Source organism: Macaca mulatta, chromosome 12 (genome assembly GCF_049350105.2).
Source record: "Macaca mulatta isolate MMU2019108-1 chromosome 12, T2T-MMU8v2.0, whole genome shotgun sequence".
Lineage (NCBI taxonomy): Eukaryota > Metazoa > Chordata > Mammalia > Primates > Cercopithecidae > Macaca > Macaca mulatta.
In genome coordinates, this window is record NC_133417.1 from 26,310,083 (window position 1) to 26,337,756 (window position 27,674).

Sequence of the window (27,674 nt, forward strand, 5' to 3'; positions counted from 1 at the left end):
AGGAGGAGGATTTACATAGTCATAATAATGAAAACCATAACTATGATACAAGGATGGAAATGCAGAAAGTCAGTCTGCTTGTGCGGGGCCAGGAGGATAAAAGAGTAAATTATTTCCTTCCATTTGGGGAAGTTAACAAATAATGCCTAAACTTGAAAAACAAATTAAGAACTAGCATTGGAACCCTGTTATTTACACAAGTAAATACAAGAACTAACTACAGGAGGTGAAGAGGTTGCTGGGAGGACAATGAGGGGGAAATAGAGAGGAGAGAGGGATGGAGAACGGGGGCTGCTGTCATTCTTAACGTTCTTATAACTACATCCATGTTAGAGAGTAAAAAAGAAAAAAAATTGAAAATGTCTTTATTTGGTTATTCTCCAGCTGCTCTTTTCAGCATTTGTGTATTTGATTCCTTTCTTATTTTCTACTCATATTAAACACACTTATTTTATAGATTTTGTCAGCTACTTCTGTCATCTAGAGTTTCAGGTCTAATCATGCTATCTGTATGACACTCCATCATGGTGGCTCCTCTTCTCGGGAGCTTTCTAGTATTGGATTGTGAGCTCACCTTTGGTGGGGCTGCCTGCATGGGACACCTGCTGGGCCTTAGTCAAAGTTCTTCTGCACCTGCTTCTTTTAGATGCTCCAGGGGTATTTCCAACCTAGGACCATGTCCATGTTACTATCTCAGCTTGAGGGGCCCCAAGCTAAGTTCAGGGTATACATTCCCAGAATGGATGCCCTGGTGTGTCTCCTAAATTCTCCTCCTGGACCTGGGCACTCATTTCCCCAGCTGCCAGGAATGAGGACTGCTAATGGCCGCATCCCTTTGCCAGAACCCCCCTCCACTGAAGGACGCTGCCTCCCCGTGGTTGTACATGTCCCTGCGGCAGCCCACGCCAAAGACTGGTCTGGCCCCCATGCTTCACCTGGAAGCCATCTCAGCTTCCAGGTCCCTGTGGGACAAGCCTCTAAGGCAAGAACACTGCAGTTCAACCTCCCCTCTGCCAGTCCTGGCTCCCGGAAGGTGTTCTTCCTGACAGCCTCCCTCAGCCCCTCACCCCACTGCCAATAAACCTCCTGGAGGGAAGCTGAGTCTCCGAGTCTATTTCCCAGGGAATCATCGACCTACAAAAATTCCAAACACAAATGTACATGAGGTCAGTCTCATGGTTCCGAATTCCAGTGAAGGCTCCCCCACGCTCATCCCCTCCTCAGTCCACACAGAAATACACTGACACAGATGAGCTTTTCATTGTCTCTGGGCTGCTGGAGGTGTTTATTCTGGTCCACACTTTCATTGAAGGTAAAGTCCTTTTAAGGAATTTATTACTAGTTTCCTCTATCCGCCTGGTGCTGGCCAAAGCATTTGTTACTGACTAAATTGTGTGTCCTCAAAATTCAAATGTTGAGGCCGGGTGTGGTGGCTCCCGCCTGTAATCCTAGCACTTTGGGAGGCTGAGCGGGGGCAGATCACCTGAGGTCAGGAGTTCGAGACCAGCCCGGCCAACATGGCAAAACCCTGGCTCTACTAAAAATACAAAAATTAGCCACGCTTGGTGGCATGTGCCTGTAATCCCAGCTACTCAGGAGGCTGAGGCAGGAGAATTGCTTGAACCTGGGAGGCGGAGGTTACAGTGAGCTGAGATCATGCCACTGCACTCCAGCCTGGGCGACAGAGCAAGACTCCGTCTCAAAAAAAAAAAAGAATTCAAACGTTGATGCCCTAACCCCCAGTACCTCAAAATGCAGTTGTACTTGGAGATGGGGTCTTTAAAGAGGTAATTAAGTTAAAGTGAGGTCATTAAGGTGGGCCCTAAACCAATATGCCTGGTGTCTTCATAGTAAGAGGAAATGAGGACACAGACACACACAGAGGGACAACCACGCAAAGGCACAGGGAGAAGACGGTGATCTACGAGCCAACGAGAGAGGCCTCAGAAGAAAGCCAACCCTGCTGACACCTTGATCTTGGACTTCCCACATTCGCCAGCGGGAAGGAGGCATGGCCGTCAGACATGGGAGAAGGTGGACAGGGAGTAAGAGTTTCCCCTGCTGGGGTTAGGAGCAGGGGTTCCCTCCCTACCTCTGGCTTCCTCTGTCCCTTCTGTTTCTCAATACTTCCGCATCTCAACCCACAGCACAAGGCACTGGGAAGTCACCTCTTGTCCAAAAGGAGCTACACCAGAAATTCACCTGACAGAGGCAATTCCTACAGGACCAAATTACAGCCCTGGGATATCCACAGACCAGAAAACCCCTTCTCAACCAACTGCTTCACAAATATGATGGGAAAAAGACTGAGAGGCAAGAGGAAAAACCCTGACAAATGTCCCAAAGGGCCCCTGCCAGCAAGGAGCCAAGCAAGAAGGGACAAGGGACCCTGGGCATGAGATGAGCCCACCTGGGGCTCACCGCCCAGCTACCCTGTGTCACTGCCATGGCTGTGCGACAGGGGCACCTAGTGCTAATGCACCCTGGCCGCGCTTCCAATTAAACGCTGTGTGAAGAAGGCACTGAGAAGGCAGGCAGGGCAGGCAGGCAGCTGCTGAGACCCCTCCCCCACTCCTGCTGGGAACAGCAGCCCACTGTGAGCGGAGACTCAGGGAGATGAGTCCTCCTAACAGCCTCAGGGGAGTCCCTGTCAATAGAAGCCTGGATGCTTCAGTTGGGGGCTGGGGGGATGCTGGGCAGTGCAGTAAGCAGGAGGGGTAAGACTATGAGCTCTTGCATCCCCACCGTTTACAAAGTTGAAGATGCTCTCTTTGTTTCCTTTGTCTGGCATCTCTACCTGCAAATGTACATCCTCAGCCTGCTGCAACCACAGTGCCCAAGCAGGGCAAAACTGACTCCAGTCCAACCAGCGTCTGAGTGTCCACTGTGTTAGCGGCTGAGAACACCGCCTGAAGAAGACGGGCCTGGTGTGGAGGAGTGCACATTAGAGCCAAAAGCAATACCAAGATGATTCAAGTATCGTGCATCGAGTTCCTGATCTATGGGTGTCCATGGGGCTATGGGGGAAGGGAGGCATTCCAATCAGCCTGGAAGGCTTCCCAGAAAAGGTGATCTTTCATCTTGATCTTGAGGGATAAGTAAACTTTTGCTAGAAAAAGAAGCATGGAGGTCAGGAACCAAAGGCATCTGAGATGAAGGGAAGAGCAGGTACATGGGTTTGGGGCAAGAAACACGACACAGCCTGTGGTGCCCGCAAGGAGCCTCTGGGGGCTGCAGCCGGCAGTGCATGGGGATGGGAGGAGGTGAAGCCAGCCAGGAAGAAGGGGACAAGATCATGAGGGACCTCATGGTAAGCAAAGTGGCCTGTCTGAAATGCGCCTCCGCACTCCATGTGCTGTCTGAGCTCACAGAACAGAGGGCGACAGGTACAGAATCCCTGATCACGTGGCTACAGGGTATGAAGGCAGAATGTAGAGGGAGGGACAGTTGTCAGGGCAAGGTTCCCAAACCGCTGGTCTGCCTGTTCCTCCCTCCTGGTCTCCACCTCTCAGAAGCAGCCTCCGGGTTTATCGTCGCGAGCACACCCACGGGGAGCACACTATCCCTCAGAACACCGCCAGGATGTGGCTCTCAAACTTCCTGCCCACATCCCCCGGCCCCTGCACCATTGCTTGCTTCAGCGGCGGCAGCCGGACGCTTGGCAGGAAAATATTCCTGCAGATTCTCCACAATCGTTCCACCTCATACGAGGAGGTGGACACGGGAGCTTGTCAAGAGGCCCGGGGCTGCGAAAAGTCCAGCAAGGATTAGATGCCACATCTGACATGAGGAGCGGCCAGAAGTGTATGCAGGCAGCATGCCCGGGCCTGGACATGCATAGAAAATGTCTTGAAGAGCAGTTAAGACACTGGTAACAAAGGTTGCCGGCAGGAGAGAGAGACTTTAGGACAGGACACAGATTTGGACTGTGCTCCTTTGGTCTCAGGAATTTTTATCTTGTGTACATTCTGCTTTTTTCAGTAAAATAAATACATGACCAGCAAACTATACAAAGGATCATTCCACACACAGAATGTCGGCTGCACGGTTAAGGTCTTGGGGCACGGAAGTATTTCAGGAGTAGGGGAAACAGGTGAGTTTAGGGACACGGGCAGAAGCGACAAGGGCTTCACAGCCTTCGTGCATGGAGGAGGGCACAAAGGGAAGAACTGTGATGAAGGAAACGGGCAGTGTCATGGATAAAACTGCTCTGCGGGAACGGGCGCCTGCAGTTGGTAAGGCCTCTTTGGGGAGGGGAGTTGTCAGTAGGAGGCTGTCCTGTGAGATCCGTGAGATGGGCTGCCCAAAGGACGTGGGCTCCAGTCCCAAGGAGAAGAAGTTTGAGGAAAAAAAGGGGGGCAAAAGTCAGGGCAGACCAGACCTTTTTTGTTTGTTTGTTTGTTTGTTTGTTTGTTTGTTTTTTGAGACAGAGTCTCCCAGGCTGGAGTGCAATGGCGTGATCTCAGCTCACTGCAACGCTGCCTCCCCTGTTCAGGTGATTCTCCTACTTCAGCCTCCCGAGTAGCTGGGATTACAGGCACGCACCACCACACCTGGCAAATTTTTGTATTTTTAGTAGAGACAGGATCTCACCATGGCTGATCTCATGGTGTGGCCAGGCTGGTCTCAAACTCCTGACCTCAAATGATCCACCCGCCTCAGCTTCCCAAAGTGCTGGGATTACAGGCATGAGCCACTGCGCCTGGCCAAGGCCAGACCTTTAAGGCCACTGCAACTACGTCCGTGTTACTCTCAGCACACCAGAAAGTGCCTGAAGAGCCTTATGTGTTTTCCGTCTCCCAGTGTGTCTGTCAGATGAGAGAACACCTAAGAAAGTTCTCAAACGTTTTTTGCTGAGTTTACAGAAGAATCATGCAATTTCATTTTATCTCTCAACTATTAGTCTCATAATTTAGAAAGAATAAAAATACATATCTTACCATTTTTAAGGGTTAAGAGTTTACATTAAAATGAAATAAATTATTTTAAAATATCCACATCTAAAAAGAAAATCACTCCTTTCCAAGGTGTTTTTCTAGTTCTTAAATCTACAGCTGCACCTTATTTATTTGTTTATTTATTTATTTATTTATTTACTTTGAGACAGAGTCTTGCTCTGTCGCCCAGGCTGGAGTGCAGTGGCATGATCCTTGCTCACTGCAACCTCCGTCTCCTGGGTTCAAGCGATTCTCCTGCCTCAGCCTCCCGAGTAGCTGGGACTACAGGCACACACCACCACACCAGGCTAATTTTTGTATTTTCTTTTTAGTAGAGACAGGGTTTCACCATATTGGCTAGGCTGGTCTCAAACTCCTGACCTCATGATCTGCCCACCCCGGCCTCCCAAAGTGCTGGGATTACAGGTATGAGCCACCACTCCCGGTCAGCTGCACCTAGTTTTTGAGTGAGCTTTTTCTGAGAAGATCAGGGTTTGAAGTACTTCTTTAATGGAGCTGTGTATCTTAGGAAAGGTTTTCCCCTGAGAATGTTTCAAATATGCCTTCGTTTCCCACAGAACATGCATTGAGTGCCTAAAAATTAACTTGCACTCAAACCTGATAAACAGAGTCAGAATGCATTTTCCTAAATCACTGTGACAAAGATATCAATGATGTCAAAACCCTGAGTTTTGAAACAGAACTTCTGTTCTCTTTCTAGCTTCATTATTAGAACAGACTTTTTTTCACATTTGTTCATAACAGGATTGCCATTTTCCATGCTGCCTACCGATTATAAACAGAATGAATTTTAAAACCAAACTAGAGCTCTCTCTGAAATAGTCAAGATGTATTACCATCTGGTTTTATATCAGCATTTGAACAGATCCAAAATCACTACAGTACCAAGTATCATCAAAAATAGTTCACATTAAAAAATAGTTCATGTCCCTCTCAAAGCATACTCAAGGCACAAACTTCGAAAGTCCACCTAATTTTTCAAACTATCCTAGACATGTGAATGCCAACCATAATTACATATGTGATTTATAACAAATAACTCAGTAATACTGACATAAGCTAGTTTTATCATCAGATCTTTTAGAAACTACTAACTTGAGAAGACATGGTATATTGATTACCTGAAAGCATATAGGAGATGAAGGGTAACAATCTTTAACTTGTAAACCACAAATAAAATTTTAAGGCTCCCCAACCATCTGAATGGACCTCTCTTCTCAGCCAAGGGTACTCCAAAGTTAACCTGAAAACCTGTTTCCAGCCGTGATGGGAAAGGGGACTCAGAGGACACTCACTGTACCAGCCTCCCTTCTGGAATTCAGGAAAAGCTGACCAGCATTAGCATCAATGCAGATATTAAGTCTGATAAGAAACATTTACAGTCTGTTCTCTCTGAAGTCTGCTATCTGGAGGCTTCCTCTGCATGATAAAACTTTGGTCTCCATAATCCCTTATCAGAATCCAGAGATTCATTTTTATTGATTCCAGGTGTTTAGATAATAACTCAAGTCTTTCAACCAATTGCCAAACAGAACATTTTTTAATCTACCTATAACCTGGAAGTCATCCACTTCCAGTTGTCCCAACTTTCCAGATCAAATCAGTATACATCTTACAAATATTCATTGATATATCATGTCTCCCTAAAGAGTATAAAAGCAAGCTGCACCCCAACCACCTCAGACACATGTTTTCAGACCTCCTGAGACTGTGTCACAAGCGCGTCCTTAACCTAGGCAAAATAAACTTTCTTAACTGATTGAGACCTGTCTCAGAGACTTTCAGGTTCACAACCTACAATGTACATGTCAGGTAAAAATACGAATCTTTCCAGTTGACCGAGAAAAAGAGGTGTGCCCCCCAACTTGTATCTACCCTCCTCATTTCCAAACTCCAAAGAGCCCACAGCATTTCTTCAGAAGATACTCAGCTAAAAATCAGTAACCATGATTAAATAAATAGAAAATGGCAGCTAAGGAGGTGAAGACAGGAACTCCAGCTGACCCCAGGAGATGTGACTCCAAGACAACTCCCTTAGCAAGAGAATGGCCATAGGATGACCCTATTACCCCCCAAAATTGTAATTGTTTATAAAATATATGAGATGTCGGCCTTGTATGTAAATCTTCAGGTAGAATTTATCATTTTCCAAGAAATATTGTCCTTCCACCTAACTAAAAAAAAAAAAAAAAGTTTAAAAAACCTCTCAGTTCATTTATTTGTCTTGAGTTCTGATTCCATGCAAGGATGGATGATCTTCCTGCCCCAAATTTTTCACCATCCAACAGTAGCAAGAAGCCACGTCCATAAACACAGTCGCTTTCTCTTCATCATGATTAACACTCCCGCCAACACACGTACACACACAGAACACACATGCACACATGCACACACTCCAGAACTTCTCCGCCACACCAAAGCATCATATACAGTAATGCTACAGCAATCCTCTTAAAAATACCAATTGATTCAATTCAGCCATTTCACTGGTTTGGAGAGAGGTGCAGGAAGTCAGAGCACTGCGTTTCATCCATCTCTGTTAACTACCTCCTTCCTTGAAGAGTACGACTGGAAGTTTTTGTAATACTTTACAAAAATCTTTATTGCCATTTTTGAAATGTTCCCTTTTTCTTAAGACACTAATTTAAACATAACTTCGAAAGTCAGTTTATATTGATTAATCTCTATTTATTTCCATTCAAAACTAGGAAAAGAATTTCACAAAAGTCTGGACCATATAAATGATGCTTTGGAAGAGATTTTAAATACTGCATATTAGAAATACATTTAGGAAACTAAATAGTAAAATCAACAACCCTAACAACACAATCAGAGACCACATCAAGGGTTTAAAAATGAAACACAAACACACACACACAAACACTAAAGCTACTCTATAGTTAAAGTGGAGGAAAATACAATTCACCTTCTACATTTTTTGGTTTGACTAAACCAGAACAAACTGTAAGTAACATGAGAACAAACTGAATGTACTATAGCTAACACAAATCATGATATTATATGCCAATACCAACATTTTATTGGCTAGAAGTTAGAGGATTTAAATTAAATACTTGCTGCAAAGAAGGTGTAAAATCATTTTTAAAAGAAAAAGAAAGAGAAGCCCTTTCCACAAAGCAACCTTCTAGTTCTGTATGCACTATGCAACTGTCTTTCTTTATTAAAGGAAATGAACAACGGTTTTAAGATAACCCAACTGATCAGGTGTAACATGTGAAATCAAAATTTCCTCATAATTTTTGTCTATGATGAGACTTAAGTACAGCAAATGTAATATCACTCTCCTAGAAGAAAGACTTGCCCAATATTTCTTCACATTCAGTCTTCATTCAAACACCCACGTGATAAATCAAAACAGCTTTATCAGGCACATGGACACGTCTGAGTTACTATTAATCTGTTTGTAAATCGCCTCCCTTCATTCCTTTCCTTTTTCTTTACATATGCAAATTATGGTGTCTGATCCAAAGTCCTCCACCAGCCACCGCAACCCAATTATCCCTTAGGGACATCAATCCAGCTTGTTATTCTTGTTTCAGCTTTTAAAAAGTGGGGGCAAGGGGAAGGAGTAGCTATTTTCAGGAATCAGAATTCCCCTTCATTAGATTTCTGGCTCACTGGTAAAAAATGTTGATACTCGGGAATGCATTGCCCTCCACTTCTAAATGTTTGGCTGTTTTAGAGCCAAGATATGGTACAGTCTTTCCAATATAAATTGCTTCAAGTAATATATGCCTAGTTTTGCAGGAAGCATTTGGTCAAATTGTAATACTCCCTCTTGGGAGCCAACCCCAACTTCCAGCAGCAGATCTAACCTTGCAGAATAGAATTTTAAGCAACACGCACACATAGCTTGTCTTCTAGCAGACACGGGCTTTCTTCTCCTAATCTGAGGGTTGTCACAGGAGACACCTTGTGTGATGCCTATCACTGAGAAAATAGATCTTTCTGTTAGGTAAGAAATTCGTCACAAAATGCAGTCTTTTCCCTAGCATCAAAACACACACACACACACACACACACACACACACACACACCCCACTCGGGTTTCTACCAAGGTTGAGCTGTAACTGACACTGCTTAGGCTTGTGAGTCATTGCACAATTCATAAGAATAAATAGCACATGTACATTTCCATAGGCTGCAAAATGTTAGTCGAGAAAACACATGCCATCGGCCTTCCTAACCCCCAAACAGGATTATCTGGCAGAAACACTTCCACTTCCTTAGTTTTTCTTAATTGCAATACATGGTTTTGTTTCCATGGCCACCGAAAACTTGAGAGAAGACCCTCCCATTACCCTTTCACTAAAATGTGCATAGGATTTTCCTCCAAGCCTGAATTTCACAGATACGATCAGGGAAAAGGAGAGGGCTCACTGCAATATTGCACCCATCTTCTTGCATTAGGCTCAAAATAAGAATCTTAAGGATATATATGTGTCACGTGTCAGCCCAAGCTGAAGGCATCCAGCGAGAGTATTTTCACTATTCAGCTAGCAGCCAGCATCTACTTCCGCAAGCCCGCATACTGATGAGAGCCAAGGCTCCCAGTCACTCTCCACCTCATCTTCTTACCAGTCTTTCCTCTGCAGAGGAGAGAAGCTATTTTACTAATTTATAAGTCCTCTGACTATCCACCCATCTAAAAAAATTTCCTCATCAATAATAGTCAACTAAAAGCAAAAGCACATCCCACAGGAATTAGAGAATAAAACAGGCAACAGCAGCACATATTGGCCGACGAGACCCCTGATACTCACTAAAGGCAGCCACCGCGAGGGCCAGGGTGACAATGATGGAGAACCAGGACACCCACAATGCCTTCTTCCTGTAGTTCTGGGCTTCGTGAGGTTTCAGGCGGGTGCTGCTTTCTAGTAAGCCTGACAAAAACAAGGAGAAAGGGAAGTTAGACATTTCCTTACTAAGAAACCCACAGCAAGAGCTGCAATTTCTTACCCAAGGATTGCAAACTAACAGCCCGTGGGCCAAGATGTGTTTTGTTTGGCCCACACTGTGTTTTAACAATTAGAAGATTTCACATGAAAATCAAGCTTTCTGGCACCCCTTGAAAAATCACAGGCTCTGACAATATGGGCCGCGTATTTCTGCAGGGTAAGAGCAGCTGTCCTCTTTCGAAGATCTCCACAGACCCCACCACTCCTTGACATATCACACCAGGCCACTCCTTTGGCCCTGTGTTAAGTTGCTTGGCCTCAGGTAGATGCTGTTCCTGCCCACAAGGCCTTTCTGTTAGGAAAACAGCACAAACCACCCACATTCAGCGGGTCTTCAGGCTCCTCAGCTGTGAGCACTGATTTGCATTGATTCACCAGCACAGTCCCAACTGGTGGATTGGGTTTTGCCCAAAGCAAAGAGTCAGTCTACAAATGACCTCACTGCTCCCCCAACAATCAGCAGGAGAAGAACCATTTCTCTTTAACCACATCCAGCAAGAGCCTCCAGGCCCAAATTATAAGCCAAGTCTCCTTCCCTCCTTTTTCTGTTCTATAGTATACACATCCTTTTTAGCAAGCACATGTCAAAAAATTCTCAGAATATTAAAGTGGGGCAAACCTACTAAAACTAGAGGTAGCTTCCGAGGTAGGCCATGTATAAGACAAGTTTTATTTTTATCTCCTACGCTTTCAACATGGAGAGTCCTCGACAACAGAAATTCATGACAATTCCCAGGCAATGTCCACAACTGCCTGGGGTCAAAGACTAAAATGTCTTCAGAATGATCTTGATTTGTATGTTTATCCTTCTCCTTTGACTATAGATCATATACAGCATCTCTTAGTTGCACAGAGCACCAGATTTTCTGGCCATGCATTTACATAAACAGGAGCTTATTACACCATCTCTGATGAAACAACCCACAACACAACTTTCAGAGGTTGGGCAGCCTCATCAGAGCAGCTCCAAAGAATGAACAAATTGGTAATGAAAGCTCAGGTGCCAATTTGTAAAATATCACACAGTGTGAGACATACCACACCTACGCATCACGTAGAAGACACCATCTCATTCATCCAACTGGGTACCACAGTAAGCCTCTGGTTGCCAAAAACTGCATCCTGACCAAAAGTTAAAACCAGGACCCTGCTAAAGCTTTTCAGTTCCATTTATAACCCAGACTCAAGCATCGCTGAACAAGTCCTGAGCGAAACAAGCCAGAATGTCAAGAAGGTTGGTGAGTGAGCCCAGCTCACAGCCTAGAGATTTTTAAATAATTGAAACCTACAGGCTTACATAGAATCAAAGGTAGATGAAATGCAAATGTGAGGCATAAACGCCATCACCATCCTCCCTCTGGAAATCTCCCCAAACCTTCCTTCGTAAGTGGACTTGGATGGAAAAGATACATACCTTCTCTCTTGTCAAATTCTGCCCAGGTACAAGTAACTTAAATAAAAATATAGCAGGCCCCTTTGTCTATATCTTCCTTGGCTGCCAAAAACCACCCTATTCCAGTTTTCAACTGTACAATCACCAGTTATAGCCCTATCCTAGAACGAGCAGATTCCATGCACCCTTAATAATTTATGTCCCTTTTCCCAAATGATATAAAAATATTCCTTTCATCGTGGCCAACTGATTTTCAGGATAAGTGAAGTTATAACATTTAGGTACTGACTCAAATAAGCAGTTTGTTTGCTAGGTAATTTGACAGCAACAATCTCCAGATTGTCATCCACTGAGGTAAAAACAAGGTTCCTTTGAGAAGCAGATTTCATGTGCTAAGAGGAATGACAATCATGCCCATTTTCTCTTCAGCCACATAACATTTATTTTTCCATCCAAAGTCAGCTAGTTTCAATAATATAACTGGTCCTGACCACGCATGCAGACCAATCTACATGCTTCACCCACCAGTGAAACAGCACCCCCCTGCAGGAGTTTCAGATGACAGCCCAGGACAGCTGGACTGTCCCACTAAGGTGGCATTTGGGACTTCTCAGCATTACGACCAGTACTTCTTCCCCAGATCTGAGCCTGTGTGTGCCTCCTCCGTGAGATTTTTAAAATTAAAAAATAAAATGGAATAAGTACAATGGGAAGACTGTCCAAAAATGGAAGGACTTTCCCATTTCTATTCAACCTTTTCTTATTTTCTGCTGACTTTCCTTTCTCAAAATATAGGCAATCCTAAGAATGGAAAACTGTACTCCTCAAGGGGAAGTGGAGTATGATGACGTATAAAGATTCAGTTCCTAGTGAACGTTTCATACACAGGTACCTCCACACATGTTGGATGCAGGCACACTCACAAGTCACAAAGATGTAGCGAGAATTCCTAATGTTTTCAGGAAGCTGTGCTTTAAAGCTGGAAGAAAGGCAGCCTGAAGAGACAGAACAGCCTAGAGAAGCTACGACAGGCCTCAGATTTGCAGGCAGGGCTGGATCATCCCTACCCATAGTTGGCCCCCATATTTGAATTTCTAAACTCACTCAAATTTCACATATTTGCAATTTTGGCCTGGGAATACTAAGCATAGTACTAATGAGGGACTGATCCTTTATTTATTTTGGAGAGGGGAAAGGTACAAATACATTTGGAGAGGCTGACGCCATCAGTTATTTCTACACTAGTATGCATTAGTTCCAATTCCTTTCTCCTAGTTTGTCAAGCTTGAACTCTCTGAAGAAAGGGAAATTTTTGTTAGATGGGGAAGTAGTGGGAAATGCTCACACATATAATTATCTAAGGCTAAGCTGGGCCCTAAGGTTATGGACAGAATGATGAGAAAATACTTGTGGGGAGAAGAATAGGTATTCAAGGGGGATGGGAAGAATGATTAAGATAAACCTGGCCTAATTTTTGTGTTTAGTCCCTAAAGGTCTTAGGCCACAGAGCTCTTGCTCCCTGAACTTTAAGCTCAACCAGATGGCACTGCAGTTACTGGCGTTCCGAGCTAGCTAGGTTTCTGAGAACCAGCCTACATTGCTTGTAAGGGGTGAATGCCTCCAAAGTCTCAAAACACTAGATTTTAAAGCAAACCTTTGCAGAGAGTTAGCCGTGGTCTGGAACCACATCCTGATAGCTCCAAAGGGAGTTAGGACAAAAGAGAATGCCAAATACAGGTGCAGATCCGAGGTACCCCTCAACCCCTCTACAGACAGCCTATAGGTATTTAGGCCTGAAAGAAAGCAAGCCAAGCAGGATGCAGAGACACACAGCAGGCAAGTGCTGAGGCTTCCACCTCCCCAGTTCCTCTCACCAGCAGGAAAGAGGTAGCTGCACTCAACCCATTCCCAAAGGATATAAAAATCAATATTGGAAAAATGCAGCCCCATAAGAAAAGAAAATAACACAAAAAACAAACACAAAATCCCACAATAAACCTCCCCAGGTAACGTTCTGGTTTACTTAACAAAAATCACTTATTCACCGCATACTGGTTGCCATCAGGAAGAGGTCAAACAAAAGAATGTCACATTGACGTTCAGCTCTCAATGCCACACAGCACCGGGTTCTTTGGGGAATAGGGTTCATCCTAACAGAGAGGCTGTGTGTGATATGCCACGCTCTCAAACAGTGACAGTTTACAAACAGTCAATGCTTTCATGCTATCACATAATGGAAAATGAAATTCCGTTGACCAGAGAAAAATAACCTTAAGAATGAATTCAGAAGGGCTTTTCACACTTGAACATGAACTACAAAATGATGCTAAATATGAACTCACCCTAGCACTGTTTTCCCTCCTATTATTTTGTGGGGTAGGGAGAAACAGGCCAGCTCTTACAGATGACCTGCAATGCTACAAAAATAAGCTCAACCCAGGCTTCTGTCTTTCTTCAATATGGAATTTTTAAATCCTACAGTATTAGCTGGAGAGGGGCAAAGGTAATGAACACACCCTATAATAAAAGTGAGAGGTTTTGCTCCGTGCTCGTGATGTCCCCTGTCCTCACCTCTTAAATGGAATCTAGTTCTGTGAGAACAGGGGGAGAAACTGCAACAGAGGTGCAGAATTCGTTGCCACTGGAGCAGCTCCAGTTCTCGCTGAGCATCTAGGCGGATTCTCTGGGAACTGCCGTTTCCATGTCATTTTATTTCACATGCTACAGTTTAGAATTTCTAAGGAGAAAGAGATCGTGCATCCGAACACTAAACCGGAATAAAAATGTACAGGAGATACTAAGAATAGGACAAAAACCTGCTAAGTCTAAAATATATAAACCCGCCACAGCCAACAAAATAAGGCTTCCAAGAAAAGGGGGTGGAGGTGCAAAGAGCCGGCTTCCCCTGAAGGGCCTGGCTGCAAGAATCCCGCTTTGGCCACTAAGCGGTTTTAGCAGAACCACAGATTCGTTCTGAGGGGGACAATTTGGATTCAGATTCAGCAAGAAGCAGAAAAGGTGCCGACGCGGCCAAGAACAGGGCTCCCTCTGCAAAGAATCCAAGCCCAAAGGAAACGCGGAAGGGATGGAGGAGAGAGACGCGGGAATGAGCAGGGAGTCTCTCCCGTCCTACGCTGGCGACTCAAGGGGGCATCGGCAGTCGGTGGGAGGCAGAGTGTGGTCTCCCAGCAGAGGCACGTGTGCGGACCTCCAGGCCAGTGTCAGTGGAGGGGGGCTCTGAAGGGTCTGCAGACGCGCCCTCCGGAACCATCAGGTTTCAGTGGCATCTATCCAGATGAGGTTGGTGGCCCAAATCCAAATGTCCCATTCCTCTGCCCCATCATCAGACGACGGGACAGGGACCCACCGTGACCCGGGTCCGCAGTGAGAGTCGGGGACCGCCCGAGACCAGAGGCCGCCCAAGTCTCGGCTCACTCCCCTCCTTGCGCCGTTCGCAGGGGCGGGCAGCCGGGCGGTCGCCGAGAGACATCTCGCGGCTACACCCGCAAGGGACTTCCCGCAGGGAAGTTCTCCCAGGCAGCCGGCGGGGCCGCAGGGGACTACGGAAAGGAGGATGCAACGAGCCCGGGTCCCTCCGAGCTGAGTAGGGCCCGCAGTGGCCCAGGAGCGCTCGGTTCCGAACGCAAAAAAATGCCTCCCGCAAACTTTTCCCGTGGGCGCCGGAGGGCCTGGAGCTGGCGGAGAGCAGGGCGCGAGTACAGACGGGGTCGGCCTGAAGGCAGCCGGCGTCTGGGCTTCGAGGGAAAGAACCGCAGCCGAGGCGGTGCCGGCCGCAGAAGGTGGGGCTGTCGCTCTCGGCTCGCGGCGCTCTAGCCGGGAAGTCGGGGCTCCGTGCCCCCGCGCGCTCCGAGCCCCGCGCCCGGCCCAGCGCAGCCCGCGAGTGGGGAGAGGCGGGCCCCGAGCAGCCGCCCCCGTCGCCGGCCGGGCCGGGCGGCGCGCGCTCACCTCGGTCTTCCAGCCCGTCGCTGAACTGGCCGCTCTCGCTGATCCGCACCTGCCGCTCCTCCTCCAGCTGGGGCTGCTCGCGCGCCGGGGAGCTCAGCGGGGCCGGGCCGGGGGCGGCGGCCGGGGGCGCGTGGCCCCGGGGCGGCGGCGGGACGGCGGGCCCCTGGGAGCTGCGGCGCTGGATGCCCGCGGCCGGCTGCATGGCGCGGGGCTGCGGATCCCGGCGGCGGCGACGACGAGCGCGGCGGGCACTCGAGTCAGAAGTGCGAGGCGCCGCGGCTCCGGCGGGCGCAGGAGCGCACGGACCGGCCGCGTGGACAGCGAGGGAGGGCTGGCGGGCGCCGCGGAGTGGAGGTGCACGGGCGGGGGCGGGGACGAGCGGAGAGCCGCGCGGCTCTGCGGCCGGTGGCGGAGGCTGGGGCCGCGTTGTCGCCGCCGCGCTCCGCCCCTGGGGGCAGGTGCGGGCGGCAGGGACCCGCCCCGAGGCCCGGGCGCGGGAGCTGGCGCACCAAGGCGGACGAGAGGGAGGCACCCAGCGTGGGGACCCACAGCGGGCCCCGGCAGAGCTTGGCTAGGGCGTAGCGGGGACCCGCCCCATCTGCGCCGCGGGATGGTGCCCAGAGGAGACCCCTCTCACTGGATTCCTCTGCTGTCCGCGAAGCCCGCGGCCGCGCGTGGGTTGCAGACAGCGCCCCTAATTTGGCATCTTTCTCTTCTGGAGCTGCACAGGCTTCAGAGGCTGTACAGGGTCTTCGCCTGGGCCGCCATTCTCACTACTCATCCAGGGAAAAAGGGTTCATCTGTCCCCAAGCCCGTCGCTCTCCGTCCTTCTAGGAGCTTTAACACTCCTCCCAGTTTCTACCTGGAGCGCCCATTTAGCCAAGGATGGGGTATCTTTAGGACAGCGGGCGCTCTAGAAGATGCTTGAACTCCGAGGCTTCCCCATTTTGAGTCTTCCTGGGCATTTGTCCCATACAGTTCGCTCCCCTCTGCTCATCGTAAGTCTTGTGTGGTCTTCGGAAATCCATGGAAGCCTCCCTCCTACAAGAAGTCTCCCCACCTCTGACCCCTGCAGCTCTCAATTCATTTTGTGCGGTGGGGCTGGTCTCACCAGTGAGAGTCCACAGCAGGGCACACGCCAGCTCTCCTGATGCCCACAGAGGAGCAAAAGAGGACCTGCTGTTTAATAAATTCAGCTTGGATTTGTTGGGGCTCAGAGAAGTATACTCCAACGTATGGCACTTTGGTATGCTAAGTTTGAACCATAAAACTAAACAGGCCTCTGAAGCCGCCTTGGAAACAAAGTCTCTGTCTCCCGCCCGACTTTCTCCCCACTAAGCAATTCATAGAAACCAGAATTCCTCTTCCCCACGGTGGTCATACAACCTAGAAATAGTACTCCAACCGCCCTGGTCCCCTGCCTTTCTGTGTAGGAGCTGGCCATGAAGAACTACTCAGACCTACTTTGTCTGATAGTAGACAGCAGATCCTCATTCCAGAAGAGGTCCTGCTCTATACATGCTGCACAGACAGGCCAAGAAGAATCTGAACAGGCCTCGCTGGGTTCACCCGTCAGTCTATTACCATTAGATCACACGCTTTGTCCAATCACATTTCTATAGGGCTGTCCATTCTTCACTGAATCTAAGCATAAAAACAGGCAGTTTTCCCTGAGTCTTTCTATCTTCATTTCTGAAGGCTCCTGTATCACATAAAACTTTGATTCAATAAATTTGTTACGCTTTTCTCTTGTTAACCTATCTTTTGTTCTAAGCATGTTAGCGGTGCCCCTTATGATGGGGAGGAAAGGTATCACACCTTTTCTGCCCCTACCGTTTCAATGGTGTCAACATCCAAGCTCTAGAGTCTGGCTTTCGACTTTAGATTGATTCAGTCTCTGAATTTAATCTGGGTACTCCAAAATGTCAATTCCTCATTTAAAGGAGTCCCCCTCATTTCTTGAAGAGTCACCCTTTTCCTTTTTCATGTCTGCTTTGCTTGTGATTGAAATGAGAGTAGGATTTCAATGCCTTTGTGGTGCACTGGAAATATCACCAGAAATGGGGAGAGGGGTCTTATTTTATTTCGTTGCTGCTGTTATTATTGTTGTTGCTGGATTGGAATGAGAAGATCTGAGTTGACCTTGACCAACTCACTTTACCTTGTTGACCACTAATTTCTTCAACTACAAACTGAAAGAGTTGAACTAGGTCATTTCAAAGATCCCTTCCTATTGCAAAGAAAAAGAAAAATGCTATGATTACTTGGATACAGACAATGAAAATCTCTACCCATTAATCCTGGTTCGATATATCCTCTAAGATAGAACATCCTTCAGATATATTTGCAGAGTCATCTCCTCCACTTTTTCCCTCCAGTCTGTCCCATTTAATCCCCCTATCCATGGCTCTCAACTGGTTGGGGAGTCTAAGAACAAAAATGCCCAAGCTTTGACTGCTAGAGATTCTGATATCATATTTAATGTAATCGTTCTGGGCTGAGACCTTGGCATGGGTATTTTGTAGGGCCCTTCCCCATTCTAAGAGTCATTTGGGGGCTTAAAAAAAAATTATTCCTCCCTGACTCTCTGAGATTCTGTTTCAATAGATCTGGGGTCTGGCTGGGAACCTTCCTTTAAACCCCTCTCGCCCCCCCGGCCTCTAACACACATTCTGATGTCAATTATTCTGCAACCACCCTTTGTGATTACTCTCCACAATATGGACCATCTAGCTCTGTGCCCTTCACACACACACACACACACACACACACACACACACACACACAGTCTGCAGCAGATTCTCACCAGAAGAGCTGGTGTCATTATTCTTTCCTCTGGTTCCTCAGTTGGTTCTGTAAGTCCAGCACATCTCAAAGGTGAGTGTGCCAATGAACACCCGTAATTCTTAAAATGCTAATTCTAATTTAGTTGGTCTGGGATAGACGCTGTCAACCTAAAAGGAAGAGGCTGAGGCACAAAATATAATTGAAAGAATTTGCTTGAGCCCAAATGAGGACAGCTACCCAGGACATTTCTAAGTTGCCTTGAGGAGTGCTCCATTAGCCTCTGTTATAAGCAGGTTTTTAAAGGCAAAGGGAGCAAAGAGAGGGCTGATATAAAGTTGTGTGACAGGCATCCTCATTGGTTTGCAGAGATAACTTGGGTTAGTGATTGGCTATAGATTGTTGAACTGTCGGGTAGGAGTTACGGTGTCCAGTGTATGGTCATTTTATGGCTACTTGGCATAAATTAGTCTAGAACCCACATAGTCAGTGGCTTCCAGCAATCATTATTTCACTCAAGGTTGTCACTTGCCGCTGTTTCATTCCAGTAAGTCTCTGGGGCTGATAATATAAAGGGGCTTGCATTCCTCAGATTAAAAGTTTCTTTTCTTTTTTTTGTTTTCCACCAGGCTGAGATTCTGTTTCTGAAAAACCTCCCGATGCTGCTGATGCTGCAGGTCTGAAGACCACACTTTGAGAAGCAAGGATCTAGGAGTCGTTTGTTATTCATGGAATAAATATATTTCCCATCATGTTCCAGCTGCCCTGATTAAACAAGCCACTATTGTCTTTTCCAGAAAGATTTCTCTGACTCCAGCTCCCCTCTGGGTGCTCCTTTTTCTAAACTGTAACTGATTAATAATTCACCATTTATTTCACGTGTGGAGCAGGGATAGTGGTGCTTTCCTGATGTGCATTCCTTCCTCACACACACCTGCCTGGGTGTCAGGGACACAGTGTCCCCTCAAACAATCGCTGCTGATTAACTGGAAGATAACACTAGCTTACATTTTTGGAGGACATACCATGGTGCCAGGCACCTAGCTAAGTGTTTTACATGCATTGTCTCCCTCATTCAGCTACTACTGTCCTCATTTCACAGATGAAAAAACGCAGGCCCATCTGCCTTGTCCACCTCTGACCACCACCATAATCCACAGGGGTACTGCCCCCTAGGGGGCATTTTGGAAATTTGCAGGTACTTTCATTGGTCACAATGATGGGAGGAGGGGGCCTCTGACATTTAGTTGGGGGTGGCCCCAGATGCAGGAGACTGTCTGTTTCCCACATGGCTTTCATATGTCAGACCTGACCTTTGCTTCCGTTAAAATGTGCATCTCATTACATTGGAACTTTAACTTTGTTTTACATAGAAACGCAAAATGTTTTTGCATCTTGTGAATACACACAGGACTTTCTGGAAATGCAACTACTGTATAAGTCCAGGAAGGGATGGTTCTCTGTTTACCACTTTGGAAAATCAGGACACAGAAGCCAGTTCCATTCATGGTATCTGTTTCAGCAATCAACACATATATGATGCCCACAGGCCCAGTAATTCCATATGTGTATACTTCTTCAGCTCCCGTTTCAAAATAACAGTAATATAAAGAAAAAGTGTAAAAAAATTCCAGAGTGCCTGTCTCTCTGTTCTTAAATTATAAATTGGTACAAATATCTGACTACTTATTTATGACCTCTGGTGTAGCTCTGAGTGAGCATTTAAATATTAATTATGTATTGCTTTACTTTTATTCCTCCTCTATTATCATGCAGATCATTATATTGATTTTTCAACTATGTGTATATACATTAGCCATGAATTCATTTCATAATCACAATAGTGAATAATCTAAAACAGTTGGGGCCGGGCACCATGGTTCACGCCTGTAATCCCAGCACTTTGGGGGGCCAAGGCGAGAGGATCACTTGAGGCCAGGAGTTCAAGACCAGCCTGTCAACATGGTGAAACCCTGTCTCTACCAAAAATGCAAAAATTAGCCAGGCCTGGCGCCGCACACCTGTAATCCCAGCTACTCGGGAGGCTGAGGCAAGAGAATTGCTTAACCCAGGAAGCAGAGGCTGCAGTGAGCCAAGATTGTGCCACTGCACTCCCGCCTGGGCGACAGAGCTAGACTTCATCTCAAAAAATAAATAAGTCAGTAAATAAATAACCAAACAAAACAGTTGGTATAAAAAGGGAGACTGGACCATTACAACCAAGAAGATCCTGAGGAGACACAACCACTAGCTGAAATACGGCATTGTGGATGAGATCCTGGAACAGAAAAAGGACATTAGGCAAAAATCAAGGAATTCTGAATAAAGTATTGACCTCAGTTAGTAATGTCTCAGTTATGGTTTACTACTTGTAAAAAACTGTGCACTCACGTGAGATATTAGTAATGGCGACACTGGGTGCAAGGTGCATGGAACTTTCTAATCTTCTCAACTTTATGCAAATATATAACTGTTCTAAAAAAGAAAAGCTGAGGAGAGGCTTCAAGATGGCTGATTAGAAGCATTTCATCCCTGCCTCTTCCACTTAGTGTGTATAGACCGTCATACTTTGAATACACCATCCAAGAGAGAATGTCAGAATTCAACAGAGAAGTAACAAGAAATACCAGAAAGCAGGTAAGAAGGGAGGGAGACAGCCTGTCTGGAGGGGATGAACTGGGAGCAGGAGTAACTTCCCAAGGCACAGAAAGGAAGGATGAGTGACTTCCAGAGGCCCACATCCCCACCATGGAATCCTACAATCCTGCCACAAGAGAGCCCCTCAACCTTCCCAACTCCTGAAACTCACACAGGGAGCCGCGAGGAGATCATGGGATGGAACCGCCCCAGGGAGGGAGCTCACATTGGGTCCCACACCCTTTCTGAGCCTAAGCAGCTATGGCAAGGTGCCATTTTCAAACCTAGCCTTTGGCAGACTACATACTATCCTGCGGCCCAGCAATGCCAAGGCTGAGGCATTACAGAGACTCTGTTGCTGCTGGGACTGGGGAGCAAGCTGGAAGTTGTCCCACAACCAGAGCTAAAAAGAAGCAAGGTGTGGGCAGCAGCTGTTGGTGCCAAGAAGTGAGTGCCACTGGGACAGAGACTGGGATGCAAGTAGGGTGTGGGATGCTGCTTGGTCTTAGTCGCCAGCTGGGTGGGAGCTCCTACAGCCAGGAAGGGGCATAAACTACGAACAGGCTACTACTGCTGCAGTGGGGAACAAGCCCTACTGGAACTGAAGCCTGAGAGAGATGTGCTTTCCCTACCTTCTGGCCCAGGCTGTGACCACTGAGGATGATCCCACCCTCTCCAGTGGCAGGGCCTCAGTGCAGCTGCTACCACCCTTTACCCGAGCTCTCCACCTGAGGATCACCATGCCCCTGCCACCCATGTCATCGAGGCTAGTCTTGAACTCCTGACCTCAAGTGATCTGCCCGCCTCAGCCTCCTAAAGTGTTGTGACTACAGGTGTGAGCCACCATGCCCCGCTGCAGAAAAGATAACTATTGGGTACTGCACTTAATACCTGGATGATGAAATAATCGGTACAACATCCCTGGTGACACGTGTTTACCTATGTAAAAAACCTTCACCTGTACCCCCAAGCCTAAAATAAAAGTTAAAAAAATAAAAAATGAAGGAAAGTAATGTATAGGTAAGAGCACATGGTCATAAAACCCGACAGCGGAAAGACTGTAAGAAATCGAGTGGTATCTTTTTTGTTCTTATCTATTTTTTAACATTTTTAGTAAATGTCCCCAGAGCCCTAATTTCAGGAATATACATAGGAAAAAGAAGAAAGACCAAGAAGTCAAAGGAAGCACATTAGACATAAGAGCCTCCACTGGAACGTCACAGTTATCTCTGGTGGAGCCACTTGCTAAGGGTCATGAGTGTTCTAATGAAACTGCACGTAAGAAATCACATAGTCCTCATAGTCCTATAAATCAGATATGGTATTATTAGTATCCCAGTTGTGAAGATAAGGAAACTGAGTCTCACTCCTGAGGTCCGCTTTTATCCACTACCATGCACAGCCTCTATGGAAGAATCTACAGATGGCCAAGAACATGACTTCTACACCTGATACAGCTCCATGAGATTTCAGGTTAAGGCATATGGTTACTTTACTTCGCTTCTTGTATGGACTCTGGAAAACCAAATATAAACATATTCATCTTTTGCATGTCTTGAAGAAACATAAGCAACACTCGAGAGCTAGGGTGCGGCACCCTTGCAGGCATGGACTCCAGGGCTGGGGCTGAGTGAGCACCTGTCCAGTGCTGGAGTATCTAAGCTGGCTGCCAAGGCCAACTCTGACAGCATTTATAGGAAGGGCTCTAAGATCTTCACTCGGAAAGAGGGAAGTGTGTGTATGTCCACATGCCTGAAGGTGTGAATCTTAAATTTATGAACTCCCTTTATCATGGAAAAAAAAGTATAAACTTGAGATATGACTATAGAGCATTCGGAGAAATATCATGTTGATTATAGCATTCTTAAGAGGCTTCATTTGGAAAATACACATACAAAAAGAATGTTTAAATGTCCTTTCAGCCTTTAAGAGACTTGCGGTCTAAACAGAATGGCATAGTTCTGCATTACCAGCCTTTACTGTGCATTCTCATCAGCAGTGGGTCTCAACTTTACAATCACCAGGGACAGGGCAACAAACTCACCCTGGTTGGCCAGACACATTCCTGGTTTTAGCACTGAAAATTCCATGTCCTGGAAAATTCTCTTAGTCCCAGGGAAATTGAGACAGTTAATCACCTTATTGGGATGCTTTAAAAAATCTTCATGTTCAAGCCAACCCACCCCTGACAAAAGGCTCAGAATCTCTGGGGGTGGGACCCAGGTTTCAATGTTTCCGAAAGATCTCCAAGTGATTCCAGTGTACAGCAAAGCACAAGAAAGCCCTGCTCAAGGGCAGGGCTTCTTAACCTGAAAGTACACAAGAATCACCTAGCAATCTTGGTAAAATGCAGATTTTAATTCCGCAGGTCTGGAGTGGGGTCCAATTTTCTGCAGTTATAACAAGCTCCCTGGTGATGCCAGTGCTGCTGGTGTACAGACCAGCCTCTGAATGGCAAGGATCTGGAAAACACAAGCAGTATGCTTTGTTTCTACTTTGAAAGAATCTATAATACAGTCAGGAAGAGAAGGATGTCAGGACGAAATTAACAAAAGGGGGAAAATCAAATAAAACATAAGTAGCTAGTAATGCAGTAAGGAGAGGGAGCAGGTTTTAAGACACATTATTTTCTTGGATTCCTTACTACACTGACTACACATAGTGGGTATTTGACACATATAATCTGGAAACGCTTTATGGTGGTGAGTTCTAACACTGACTTACAAGGGTGGAAGGGCATCCCAGGAAAAGGCAATGGTGGGCATAAAAATAAGCTAAAATAAGCTAAAACTTTGTTAAGTGTACAAATCCACAGTTTTCTCTGAGTAATGCTTAATTGTGGGGGAAGAAAAGAATTTGGATGGGGCATATTGAAGGAACTTCTGCAGTGACTGGGAGAGTTGTATTTCTTGATTTGGGTGGTACTTGCTTCATAACGATTTATTAAGCCATGCATTTGATTTCTGTGATTTTTAGTATCTGTGTTTTTACAATACTACTTTACAATAAAAATATTTATAAAAATGTTTATCTGGAATGACCACATATATTGGGAGGGATAGGTCTGCTTTGGCTAAACAGTTTGTACTGAAACGGGTCAGAGGTTGCTAGGGGCTACTGACTATGCAGAACTAATGAGTCATCTCACTCAGCTCCATGGAAAATGTCACAGATATGGAGGAGTAGGGGACCAAAAAGCATAAAGAACAAAGTCAGCTGAATCTGATATGGGAAAAGGGAGTAACATACGCTCAAAAAATTGTTTCATTTTCTTCTGCTCACATATCAAAAAAAATGATGGCATCTACTCTCCATGATTTTCTTCCTACCCCTCTGGCCTCTTGCCTCAGACCCACAAATCCAATTGTCCTTGAACATCTCCTGCTGAGTAAGCCCACTCCCCAAATTCAATATGTCCAAAAGCAGAATCCCAAAATCTATACATCTTCAACCTCCCTTTATTGGAGAATTTCAGCACCATCCGCCATATCATCTCAAGCCAGGATCTGAGAAATACCTCCCCTTGACTTTACTCTTCCTCACACCTTGAAAGCGGCAGGTGACCAACCTCTGATCATTCCACCTTCTTGCCACCCCTTAGATCATTGCCACCCACAAAAGGGCTCTGATTTTTTCCCTCTCTCTCTATTGATACTCTATGCGTACTTCCATTGCAGCCCTTATAACACTGTACTTCTCTAATTTTGTTAATATACCAATTTCTTTCTGCATGATGGAAGATTTCTTGAGGCAAGAACAGTTTATTCATCTTAGTGTTTCAGGCATCTACCAGAATGCAGGCAGAGTGTAAGTGCCCAGAAAAAAGAAAAGGTTGTTGAAGGAACAAATGAGTAAATGCTTAGTTGCTGTCTTCAAGCCTTAGATAATTGAGCTGACCAGGTCATTTGTGACTGACTTCACATCCAGCCACTGAAGCAGTTCCCAGAGATTGCCTCTTCCTCCTAAGCCTCCTCCCTTCCCCCTCCATCAGTAGAAAAATAAAGAGAAACCTATGGTCTAGCTTCGAAACTGCTAAGACGGGCGAACTTTCAGGGGAAAAAAAAAATGTAACTTTATACCATCCTCCTAAAGATGACGGACAACCTTCCCTTCCCATCTCGTATGTACAGTGTGGCAGACGCTGTTGAGATTACATGATTTCAAATCTGACACATGTTTTAACCCCTCTCTAAAAGCCAGCAATATTTTATATAAACATTTTATTGAAGTTTAACGCACATGTAAGAGGGCACACAAATCTTAAGGTTACACTCAACAAATGTTCACCAAGTGAACACACACAGAAACATTTCCATAAACAGAGTATGATCCATACCCCTAAAGTGTCTCCTTTGTTCCCCTCCATGCACTAACCCCACCCCGCCCAAGACTAGATGAAAATATTTCCAAATTTGCTTTGGCACAAACTATTTTGTGAAAAGTTTCTGTATTTTACTCTCCATTTATTTTGAAAAGTTTTTAATTCTAAAAGAAAGCAACCTATGCTCACTGTAAAAAGTTAAAACTTAACAGAAGTACAAAACTGTAGAAAGTGAGAGTTTCCCTATCAGCCCTCTGCTCAACCCCCCATTCCACCAGCACCATTCCCAAGGTTAAAAACTTGTAACAGTTTGGGGCATTTATCAGTTCAAACCATGTTACCAGTAAGGAAAAGCTCAATTCAAAGTGGACAAAACAGTAAAACAATGTATTGCCTCTCATAATTTACTTAATCATTTTCTGAGTGAATGAACATTTGTTTCCAATGTTTTGCCATTACAAACAATGCCACGTTGACCATTTCATTTTGAACACTTTAAACAGAAAATGTAAAGAGATCTTGAAAGTCCAGAGTTTGGGCAGGCTTTGGGATTTGTTTAATTCAGTCACTCAACTATGTCATCAAAGACTCCGTTTCTACCTCCTTGCTCTGCTTCCAAGATATCAGCTGCATCCTGAGGCTGGCTCACTTCAGGTTGAATCATAGTTGACAACAGGGCTACATATTTTATCAGAGAGAAGTGGGTAGGGAGGGAAAGAAAAGGAAGAGAGGGAAGAGAGAGAAACTCAACAACAGTGGAGTGAAAGTCCTAGGCTTCATTCTGATTGGATCAAATTTGGTTATATGCCTACTTACAAGCCAATCATTAAAGCCTGAGGAATGTCAAGTAATAATTGGAACAGTTCCCATTCCTGAATCAATCTCTCTGGCAAAAAGGATGGGATTATCCTAATTGATTCCAACAATAGGACCAACCTCTGAAGAATGAGGGGTTACTTCCACCCAAACCAAATAAATGACTAGTACCTGATGGGGTACAGTTGGAATGGAGACTGGGAAGGCCACCATATTATTCATTGCTGTAAATATTCTTTGAGGCCATTTTTTGCATATATATATATATATATATATATACACACACAGACACAGACACACACAGTTAATTTTTAACTATCATAGAATCACACTATTCTGCAACTCACACTATTCTGCACCTTTATATACATATAAATCTACCTCACCTTTTATAGGTGCAAGATACTCCACTGTATGAGTGAACAATAATTTATTTAACTATTTCCCTGACGAACATTTAGATTGTTTTAAATGTATCTTCTGCAAAAATTCTACATTGACCATTTCATTCTGAACAAGATCTTAAACAGAAAATGTAAAGTAATTTTTGGAAGAGATACAGTCATCCCTTGGTACTGGGGGATTGGTTCCAGGACCCTCGTGGATACCAAAATCCATGGAAGCCCAGTCCATTCCCCTGCCTGCAAGCTCAAATTGACTTAAACACATGCAAGCTCTTAGCTAGAACGTCACCTGGAGGCAATTTAGAGCTTTAATACAAAGTATTTAATATGGAGAATTTTCCATGAAATAACTTATCTATTGCATTCAACTGTAAACACGATTCTTTCTTTACTCTTTGCTGTAATATTTTACTTGTAGTTTTTATTATAACTTTTTTCCCTTTTCCTCATCTTCCTGACAGAGAATCAACTGAGTCCCTGAAGGAGGTGCTCCAGTGGCCTCCTCCGTCCTGTCGGAGGCTTCCTGAAGACCTGCGTTCTCACCTGCCCTTGATGGAAACCTTCTATTCCTCTGATCTATTTTCCTGTGGGTATCAGGGCCTATATGTCTCGATCTCCCTTTCCAGCTCTAAGATATCAGTTATGGGCTGCATTGTGTCTCCACAAAATTCATATGTTGAAGCTGACATGATTTGGATCTTTGTCCCTGCCCAAATCCCATGTTGAACGGTTATACTCAATGTTGGAGGCAGGGCCTGGAGGGAGGTGATTGGATCATGGGGGTGGATTTCTCATGAATGGTTTAGCACTGTTCCCTTTGTGATTAGTTCTCATGAGATTCGGTTGTTTAAAAATCTGTCGCACCTCCCTCCTCTCTCTCTTGCTCCTGCTCCAGCCATGCAATGTGTGCTTTCCCTTTGCCTTCTGCCATGATTGAAAGTTTCCTGAGGCCTCCCCAGAAGCCAAGAAGATGCCGTCATGCTTCCTGTACTTCAGAAAGCCTTCAGAACCGTGTGCCAATTAAAATTCTTCCCTTAATAAACTACCAAGCCTCGGGTATTTCTTTATAGCAGTGTGAGAATGGACTAATACAAAGCCCTAACCCCCGGTACATCAGAATGTGACTGTATTTGGAGACAGGGCCTTTAAAGAGATAATTAAGGTGAAACGAGGTCACTAGGGTGGGCTCTTGTGACTGGTATCTTTATAAGAAGAGATGAGGACACAGACACCCACAGAGGGAAGACCCTGTGAAAACACAGGGAGGAACAGCCACCCACAAGCCAAAGAAATGGCCTTAGAAGGAAGCAATCCTGTGGATACCTTGATCTTGGACTTCCAGCATCCAAAACTGAGGGAAAATAAATTCCTGTTGTTTAAGCCCCCGGTGCGTGGTTTTTGCTATGGCAGCCTTAG

The 27,674-nt window shown here is 45.6% G+C and overlaps 1 protein-coding gene and 1 long non-coding RNA gene across 2 annotated transcripts in view; one reads left to right on the forward strand and one right to left on the reverse strand.

The window, feature by feature from the left end:
- The window catches only part of TMEM163 (transmembrane protein 163), a 259,626-nt gene extending 244,052 nt beyond the window's left edge, over positions 1-15,574 (reverse strand). Inside the window, exons 1-2 of the mRNA XM_001098396.5 lie at positions 15,297-15,574; positions 9,743-9,862 (exon numbers count right to left, since the gene is read on the reverse strand). Of these exons, the coding sequence (XP_001098396.1) occupies positions 9,743-9,862; positions 15,297-15,498 (322 nt within the window). The 5' untranslated portion in view covers positions 15,499-15,574. The remainder of the gene's footprint in view (positions 1-9,742; positions 9,863-15,296) is intronic.
- LOC114671316 (uncharacterized) lies at positions 14,266-19,760 on the forward strand. The gene is made up of 2 exons (XR_003721236.2): positions 14,266-15,130; positions 18,710-19,760. It is a non-coding gene; the product is annotated as an uncharacterized LOC114671316 (long non-coding RNA).
- The last annotated feature ends 7,914 nt before the right edge of the window (positions 19,761-27,674 follow it).